Raw genomic sequence first — 10,210 nt, forward strand, 5'->3', positions numbered from 1 at the left:
CATCTAGCTTATCTAAGGTGTAATTATTAGTCCAACAGTTGCAAACGAGAGTTTCTATTGGACAAATTCAGGTATGTTTATTTCTGTTTCATTCCATCTGCATCCGTTTTTCCATCTGCAAACGTTTTTCAACAGAATTGTCAGAATAAATACACCCCATGTCACGCTGAAACACAGTTCACTTTCATAGCAGCCACATTATATACCTTCTCGCATCTATGTGCTCTCCTTCTCTCACCTTTTCCCTTCGCTTGTGGATTTCAATGCACAACACATCCGCTGTATGTGACCAGGTGAAAAAACCTCTCCAAGCCAAACCATATCATAACCCGCTACACACAGCCTACATCGTTGTCACTATATTAGCTAAAGTAACATCATAGTCAATGTAGCTAATAGAAATAACAGGTTAGTAAACTCGCTACAATCATGCAGTAATGTTGCAGTGTACAGTCAGTAAACTGTTTAGCACTTACACCGGTGGGGCCCAGTGGTAATAAATGAGTCAAACCAAAAGCTTACCTTGACTTGGAAGAGCTCCAGTGTTGTGTTGGATAGTCATAGCCAGCTAGCTAACATAACATCCCTATGTTTGAGTAGGCATTTTCTAGCTAAGCAAGTGAAACAAAGGAAATGACAGTCTCCCTCTTGCTTCTCCTTCATTTTGGAAGAAATGTAATTGTTAAAAACTGTTCAACTATTGTCTTTCTCTCTCTTTGACTGAACTACTCACCACATATTATGCACTGCAGTGCTAGCTAGCTGTAGCTTATACTTTCAGTACTAGATTAATTATCTGATCCTTTGATTGGGTGGACAACATGTCAGTTCATCCTGCAAGAGCTCTGATAGGTTGGTGGACGTCCTCCGGAAGTTGTCATAATTACTGTATAAGTCTATGGAAGGGGGTGAGAACCATGAGCCTCCTCGGTTTTGTATTGAAGTCAATGTACCCAGAGGAGGACGGGAGCTAGCTGTCCTCCGGCTACACCATGGTGATACCATACAGAGTGCTGTTGAGGCTACTGTAGACCTTCAATGCAAAAGTGTCTTTTAATACATTATTTGGTGATGTGAATATATTTAGTATAGTTTCATCTAAAAAGGATCACTTTTTAATGTTTTACTATTTAAATTTGTATAAAATTCACTGAGGATGATGGTCCTCCCCTTCCTCCTCTGAGGAGCCTCCACTGGTCCATTGTTGTCCAAAGGTTGCTTCCAGCCGCTAAACTAGGTGTCCCGTCCTTCCAGGTTGTTGGCCAGAGGTAGGACTATATAGGTTTAAATAGTGGAATAGGGTGGTGGGGTTGTAATGAGTGTAGGGTTAGATGGTGCCGTATTTTACCCTTTTCATGTAAAGTATAAAGGATTTATACCCCAGTCTAGTTGGTGGCGGTAATGCAACATTTATTGGATGCCAACCGCCGTTAAACCTCATCGAAGAAGAAGAAGACGAAGAACGCTAAGCAGAATCCGAGAGGTTTCAACCAACATTTATTTGATAAAGCGAAAAGCTACTTTCATAACCATTGCTAATATGTCAAAACTACAGATGTTGAATGTGTTTGTCACTGAGCGTTTGTCGGCGGCTGCTGTGGAGATATTCGGAGCCGTGGAGAAGACCGTAGCAGAGTATCAGGAAGAAATCTGCCGTTCAGCGGAGGAGAACGAGCGTTTACGCAAACTGTTGGATTTGGTTAGCAAACCAGAGATAAAGTTACACAGAGCAGGTTCGTACAACATCCTGTTGTTGTAACGAGATTTGACTAATAGACTAGATTCATGTTTATTTTCGAATTTTTTATTTAATCATGGAGTCATTCGTGTGCAGGGTTGCCAGGTCTAGCTAACATTTATAGACAATGACTACTCAAAACCTGCCACAAGGCCTGAAAACTAGCCCCGATGGGGGGGGGGGGTAGCAGTAAAAAAGGATTTGCCACGTTTATCCAATAAACCCTTTTTCCATAACGTTATCGAGCGAATTAAGAAGGAATATTCACGTCACGACATAAGAATCCAAATTCGTTTTCCATGAAAATAATCATTATTCTGAGCTAACGTGATGTAATCGAGGAATTTTATCATGTCGCAAGAGGAAAGATAAATCGCCCTTATTAAACTCGCCAGATCATTTTCCATCAACGGATGTCGATTTAACTCGTTTGACTGCTATGATTGTAAATCAATCCCATTTGCTCATGTGTATAACTTTAGATAAATCCGACAGAAGAGTTTGAGTGATGAAAGTTGGACAGAGGATCACAATCTCTGCTGCAAGACACACTTGGACGAACTTCAGGCTATTTTCTGGCAGTTGTGTCCTTACGTACCAGCAGGGTTGGGTAGGTTACTTTCTAAATGTAATCCATTAGTTACTAGTTACCTTTCCCAAATGTAATCCGTAATTTAACTTTTGGATTATCCAAACTCAGTAACGCAATATGATTTAATTCCGTCATGTTCCCCTTAAGAGGCATTATAAGAAGACAAAAATGTTTGTTTACTTTATTTAACCTTTATTTAACTGTTGAGCCACATCTATTGCAGAATAAAACCATGTTAAAGTTTACATAGCTGGCCATATATGGATGTTACATTTGACTTTATAGGGTTGGTTATGTCGGCTTCTTCTAACCATTCACTTTCTACTACATATAAAAATACGATTAAATTATGTCTTTACATTAAAAACCAAAGTCTTTCAGAATTCAGTCATTCCAATAAATGCTATACACCTTGATCTTCAAGAATAGGACTTGGAAATATGGAAGGATATATTAGCCAAATTGTTTTACCTGAGTTTGACCCCAAAATTAAGGATTTATTAGCCAGCACTGTAATGAGTGTTTATGATTTTGTTGTCATAGAGGACTGATTGGGCTCATTGATTCGAGTGGGAAAATAAATGCAGCGCTCTTGGAATGGCATGTTTTGAGCACTAATGAAAAAATCAATTTGCTATAGGCCTATTGTTTACCTTTTTGTTGGTGACACGTTGATATCTTGATAATATGCAGCTATTTAAAGGGCAAATCCACAGATGAAACAAAAATAAAATGGTCGCCCCACCTCTGATTTGGTAAAAAGCTGAGGGATGGGCCTGGAGAAATTTAACCACTCTCAGATTTACAGTGTTTGTTTACATTTACAATATTTTAGAAACATTGGAGTAAAACAAGCTTATATTTTGGGTTCTCATGGAATGTGACAGTTGAACTAAGCTCATGAGGCATTTATAAGTTATATTCTTCAAGAATCAATGGATGTGTTATATACAGGACCAGTCAAAAACTTGACACACCTACTCATTCAAGGATTTTTATTTTTACTATTTTCTACATTGTAGAATAATAGTGAAGACATCAAAACTATGAAATAACATATGGAATCATGTAGTAACCAAAAAGGTGTTAAACAAATGAAAATATATTTTAATATTTTAGATTCTTCAAAGTAGCCACCCTTGCCTTGATGACAGCTTTGCATACGCTTAGCATTCTCTCAACCAGCTTCACCTGGAATGCTTTTCCAACAGTCTTGAAGGAGTTCCCACATATGCTAAGCACTTGTTGACTGCCTTTCCTTCACTCTGCGGTCCAACTCATCCCAAACCATCTCAATTGGGTTGAGGTCTGGTGATTGTGGAGGCCAGGTCATCTGATGCATCTGATGGTTACAACATGATTCCATATGTGTTATTTGATAGTTTTGATGTCTTCACTATAATTCTACAATTTAGAAAATAGTAAAAATAAAGAAAAGCCCTGGAATGAGGAGGTGTGTCCAAACTTTTGACTGGTACTGTATATATAATTTATAAATAAAAAAATGGAAGTAGCAACTACAGTTTGCCACTTTTAAGTCTATCAAAAGTGTGCAAGTTTGAGCATGTGTCCAGTAGTCCTATGGATTATTATTATTTTTATCAGCATGAATTTGACTGAGCAATAAAAGCCCCACTTGCATTCCATAGGCTGGGATTCGCACTATGCAGCTGTTGCAAGAGCACATTTTTGACTGGCTGTCCACTGGTTTCAAAAACAATGATTGATAGGCAGCTTAAATGTATTGAATTCAACCATTATTGGGTTCATATACACATTTAGAGTTGTGAAAAGCCACAACAACCACGATCCATAAGGCGCAGGTATCTAAAATTAGAGAGCAGCAGTGTGATTCACATCAATGTGGTATGTAGATATCAATAATAAGTGATATCTGTATGCAGTAGACTACACCACTGCTGTCATCCCAACCCCTTGTGCCAGACTACAAACCATTATAAAAGGCCTATTTGCGATATTGGATTGTCATTTCAATAGGCATAGGCTACTGACCAACATCTGGGTTTATGATTGTAATTAAACTTTGGCATGGTTTGGTTAGCTAGATGCAGGTAGCCTATAGCCCCTGATAGGCAAGATGTAAAGTGAACGATTTAGCAGCTTGCTTAGTTCAAATTGACAGACTCATTTATTCAACATATAGTAAGGCGATTTTGGGGTAAGAAGTGCTTGTTGCCCAATAGCCTGCTGGAATAGGCTACTAAGGATGGAGTCGTAATTTCAATCACTGAATAACATATGAATATGGATATGAAGTAATATGCTTGTCAACAACAGCCAGTGTTTATTTTATTTTTTTACCTGTAGCCTATTCTGACTGACTGTTAAGTCAATGTAATGCATTCTATAACAAAAGCTGATCCGCAATTGCGATAGAGCTGTGAGATCACAATTGATAACTTCCAATTGAATTAACTAAACATAAACATTTTTTATTGTGGACTTTTCCCGGAGAGGGAGTTCCATAACGGCCATTTCAAATGTCCACTCGCGCAGCGCTAGAAACTCAAGAACTGCTGCTCTGTCACACCTCCTTCCGGCCCTCCCTAACACTCATTCAGCAACAGCCTCTCTCACTGCATCATAGTCAGCAGCAACCGGTCACAGTAAAATATATATATATACATATTTTTTTATTTTTTTAAGAAATGCGATGGTGGCCGCAGTGCAGGCCAAAAACCTGCAACCCGCGAACAATTCACCAGTAAAATCGTTTTCCAAGTAGCCCAAATGTCGGGGAAAACCACGGGCATGGCAACCCTGCTCATGTGACACGTTGTGATATGTTAAAAGGAAGAGGCTGTACGAACACGCCTGGTTCACAAATTGATGACGTATGTTTCGCAGTTGAGATTCGAGTGGAGACCAATGGATTCGGTTCAGTCAGTCATCCTGGCGAGTTGTCAACAGCAGCATTGCGCTAGTTTAAAGGTGTAAAAGACAGTGAGGTTTATTTCGATGGGCGAGGGAGAAATAACTTGTGGTATTGGTCACCATCTGGATATCATCCTGATATGCCAATTAGCTAACGTATCGACAAACTCGATCCATTGGAATACTGCGTTACTTGATCTTATTTTAAAGAGCGCTCCGTTAGCCACGCCCCCAGGACATTGCTCGGCATGTTGCAGTGGGACACGTTTTAATAGGAAGAAACGCCTGTCAATTTAAAATGGGTCCGCCGTGGTTCTGTGTAGCCGTGTTATGCTTACATATCTGAGACCAGTGTATTGCAGGTAATTTCGTCTGATTTAAGTCAAATATATTTGAGTTTGTAACAGGGAAACAACGCTGAGTCCTATACAGTTTGAGGTTTTACTTATTAAAACGTGTCCCAGTCCAGTTTGCCTATCTCTGCCCTCTGGGCCGTGGTTTATGAAGGGCTCCTTGAAATAAGCTCACCTAACTGGATCCGTTGGAATACGGCTTTATCTCACTACACCGTTGTGGATGAACAGTGCAAAGTTACTGTAATTCCCACTGGGCAGAAGTTGCTTCACCGAACATTTGTATCACATGTCGCTGGCGGTAGCTACTTGGTCAATTTGTTCCAGCCCACTTGATTATATTTCAAGTAGGATAGCAACCTGCATGATAAATAATGTGTAATTTTGGTAGTCACCATGATGGAGTCTACTGCTCAACAGGGAGAGTTGCACCGCAACCCGGCAACAACAAAACGGGGCACAGTCTGTCCTTCAATCTTGATTGCCGAGCACTGCTGTCCTGCAGTAGGGAGAGGGAGGTAGCTAGATAGTCTAGCCAATATCAGGCCAGAGTGACAGCTAAAGCACATTTATTGTAGTGATTTTCACCGAAAATGTACAACTGTGGCAACGTCTACATAAAACAAATCAACAATGGAATGAAGTCCCAACTTCGGCAAACAAGTTTACAATTCTCGACAGGTTACGTGGGTACAGTAAGGATGTTGTTTGGTGACCCGTTACAAAATAGAACTAGCTAGCTGAGGAGGGCTGATTAGGACGACTGACTGAACCGAATCCGTTCATCCCTATTCAACTCTCTGCACGACAAACGTCATCAATTTTGGGCACCAGGCTTGTCCGTATAGCCTCTCCCATGCTAAAGAGCTTCGTCTCTTCCTCGGTCGTCACTAGATAACACAGCCACAAGTCTAAAATCCCTCCTATTTCTAAAATGTCTCTTCATAAAATGTGATTTTAAACTTAACCACACTGATTAGGCTTTATGCCTAATCTTAAGAAAAATATCAAAAAGCACATTTTAGCCAATTTTGACTTTGTGGCTGTGGAAACCCTTCCTTTCTGGCTATCCTCGGAACGAAACTCTGGTTCACCAACATTGCTTTGTATAAATCACGTGCTGGGGGAGCGGTTCTAAGGACATTCCTGACCCGTAAACGACTAATCAAAATCTGAAACTGACCCTTACCTTAACCCAAACCATTAACCTTAACATTGAACTTAAACTAATTTTAAACTCATTCTGAAATAAAATACATTTTTGCAGATCAGGAGTGCAGGAGTCAGGAGACTTTTCTGTGCTGTTTAGTATAGACTAGTCAACGAAATCGTCTTATTTTTGAGCACAGAGAGGGCTTCCAAACAACATTTCTGATACTTTATTAAAGCTGGAATATGCCATTTTCTGGCCAACTGACCAAATTCACATATAAATGTAGTTATAGATCTGTCATTCTCATTGAAAGCAAGTCTAAGAAGTGGTATATCTGTTCTATATGTGCTATGCACATTAATGATCTGCTTCCCATTCTTAAGTTTAGTTTTTTACACAAGCTTCAAACAACTGAAAATACAATATTTTTGGTTATGGAAAATATATTTCACAGCAGTTTAGATGGTACAATGATTTGCTACACTATACTTGCTTGTTTTGTCATTTAACTGAAATAAGGAAAACTATTAGAAATTTAGCAACCAAGAAATGACTGAGCGATTTCTGCATAGTGCACCTGTTTAAGATAGATTTTTTTCCCTCCAGACTTCCAGTTACTGCCTCCTGCCATTCACTCTGAGCAGCAGAACTGTAAGCAGGAGTGGAGCCCCAGTCTGGGGCAGGAGGACCCAGAACCCACACAGATTAAAGAGGAACAACAGGAGCACAGACTCAGTCAGGAGGACTCACCTCAGCACTCACATCTTTACCAAAACCAAACTGTGGATGATGGAGAGAGGGGTATTCTACCTATCATCATAACTGAAGAGATCAAAACAGAACCTGATGGAGAGGGCTACAGAGTAGCAGAACCAACCAGTGATCTGCCCCTTTCAGTTCATCCAGACTGCTCTGCTGCAGTGGAGAAACCATATCGGTGTCAACAATGTGACAAAAGCTTCACACGTAAGGGACACTTGACCATCCATTCAAAGATACACACAGGAGAGAAATCTTATCTGTGCAAACAATGTGACAAAAGCTTCATCCAGAAAGGTGACTTGGACAGACATACAAGGGTACACACAGGAGATAATCCATACCAGTGCAAACAATGTGGCAAAATGTTTAACCAGAAAGGAAGCTTGACCATCCATTCAAGGATACATACGGGGGAGAAACCTTATCAGTGCAAAGACTGTGACAAATCCTTCAACCAGAAGATGGAATTGATATTGCATATGAGAGTTCACACAGGGGAGAGACCATATAATTGTCCTGTATGCAAGAAAAGTTACATGGCATTAAGCTATTTAAGACTTCATCAGCGTGTTCACACAGGGGAGAAACCTTACCAGTGCAAAGAATGTGGCAAATGCTTTGGTTATAAAGGAAGCTTGAAGTCTCATATGAGCACTCACACAAAAACTTCAGCCTGAAGTGAGAACAACAAATGATTACTCACTTGAATTTCTTGTTACATCCAACTTGTAAATAATTTGTTAAGTTCTATTTTCTGGCATTTGACAACAAAACAAATGTAGTTATGTGAGAGGAGTGATAAAACATCAGTCAGTATCAGATTCGTAAGCTCATTTTTGCTCTCACTTTTTTTTGGATACCTACTGGCTAGGACAATGAGGGAATTTGACCATGCTGGCCCGGCTGAAAAGTGATTGCATCCTTTTTGAAACCAGGCTGCCTCACAGGCATGAGCCATTCCTCCCTCACCGCTTTTGCCTGGTCATATGACAGGCCATAGTCCGGTGCACCGCGGTTCAGCCTAATCAAACTCCTGCACTGCTGGCTTCAGGAAGTCGTCACAGCTGTGTCTAACAGAGCACACACTTGGATTCCTAAACAACAGGAGTTCATATTCAATTGTTTAACAATGACATACAGGATATTTGGGCCACTATCTTCTATCTGTACTTTTGTCTGCATGTTAGAATATTGAAGTAGCCTATTATGTCTTTGTTGACTATATAATGCAGCAAATATTTTGTATGTTTCATTTTTTTAAATTAAAAAATGGGGGGGTAGATCTGCTTTAATATTGCAGACAGATTGTGGCTTTCAATGTCATTGTCTGCATCATTTCCAATCCCCCATAAATGTTTTTGTGTTTTTTATATATATATTTTTTTTAATATATTTAATTTTATTATGTTCCTCTAACCCTACCATCCCTCCCCTAATTGTAGTAAACTAATGAACAACAACACTTAGGCTTCTACTTCCATCTTATATATACACTATATACATTTTACAGACACAGTATATTTTACAATAGTTATCTTTTGTTTGTTTTTAGTCCCTTCCTTCAGCTACCCTCAACCCCTCCCATATATCTCTGAACACCATCCAATGTTGATTTCTATTTGCCATATGTTTTCCAACTGTGCTGTTTCACATACGTTCTGAAACTCTACACATTTTACGGACACTGTTTATTTTTAGTCCCACCCTTCAACTCCACTCAACCCCTCCCATATATCTCTGAACATCATCCAGTTTTGATTTCTATTTGCCAGACCAAAGGACAGATTTCCACCTGTTTAATGTCCATTGCTCGTGTTACTTGTTCCAAGCAAGTCTCTTCTTCTTATTGGTGTCCTTTAGTAGTGGTTTCTTTGCAGAAATTCGACCATGAAGGCCTGATTCACGCAGTCTCCTCTGAACAGTTGATGTTGAGATGTGTCTGTTGCTTGAACTCTGAAGCATTTATTTGGGCTGCAATTTCTGAGGCTGGTAAACTCTAATGAACTTATCCTCCGCAGCAGAGTTAACTCTGGGTCTTCCTTTCCTGTGGCGGTCCTCATGAGAGCCAGTTTCATCATAGTGCTTGATGGTTTTTGTGACTGCACTTGAAACTTTAAAAGTTCTTGACATTTTCCGCATTGACTGACCTTCATTTCTTAAAGTAATGGACTGTCGTTTCTCTTTGCTTATTTGAGCTGTTCTTGCCATAATATGGATTTGGTATTTTACCAAATAGGGCTATCTTCTGTATACCACCCCCTACCTTGTCACAACACAACTGATTGTCTCAAACGCATTAAGAAGGAAGGAAATTCCACAAATGATCTAGGCACACCTGTTCATTGAAATGCATTCCAGGTGACTCCCTCATGAAGCTGGTTGAGAGAATGCCAAGATTGTGGAGGGGTGTCATCAAGGCAAAGGATGGCTACTTTGAAGAATCTCAAATATATTTTGATTTGTTTTACACTTTTTTGGTTACTACATGATTCCATATGTGTTATTTCATAGTTTGTCTTCACTATTATTCTACAATGTAGAAAATAATAAAAAAGGTGTGTCCAAATGTTTGACTGGTACTGTATATAACTGGTATATATAACATTCTATTGGTTGCAAGAATTTTGTATAATTAAAAATGAAAAACACTGTTTTGAATCCGCCATCATTTAGTATATCTGTTCATGTGCCATGGAATCAGTACATCAAAAATCTCT

General features: G+C 39.5%; 1 protein-coding gene across 1 annotated transcript; it reads left to right on the forward strand.

The window, feature by feature from the left end:
• The first annotated feature begins 1,316 nt into the window (after positions 1–1,316).
• On the forward strand, positions 1,317–8,872 carry LOC112266343 (zinc finger protein 239). The gene is made up of 2 exons (XM_024443731.2): positions 1,317–1,733; positions 7,338–8,872. Exons 1-2 carry the CDS (start codon positions 1,418–1,420, stop codon positions 8,168–8,170), a joined length of 1,149 nt encoding a protein of 382 aa, XP_024299499.1. The 5' UTR covers positions 1,317–1,417; the 3' UTR covers positions 8,171–8,872.
• Positions 8,873–10,210: the final 1,338 nt, after the last annotated feature.

Source organism: Oncorhynchus tshawytscha, linkage group LG14 (assembly GCF_018296145.1).
Source record: "Oncorhynchus tshawytscha isolate Ot180627B linkage group LG14, Otsh_v2.0, whole genome shotgun sequence".
Classification (NCBI taxonomy): Eukaryota; Metazoa; Chordata; class Actinopteri; order Salmoniformes; family Salmonidae; genus Oncorhynchus; species Oncorhynchus tshawytscha.

Bases quoted from the DNA above. Each gene is read 5' to 3' on its own strand.
- LOC112266343 (XM_024443731.2), top strand. From the start codon at position 1,418: ATGCCAACCGCCGTTAAACCTCATCGAAGAAGAAGAAGACGAAGAACG. The intron at 1,734-7,337 runs GTTCGTACAACA...TTTTCCCTCCAG, and splicing joins GATAAAGTTACACAGAGCAG to ACTTCCAGTTACTGCCTCCT.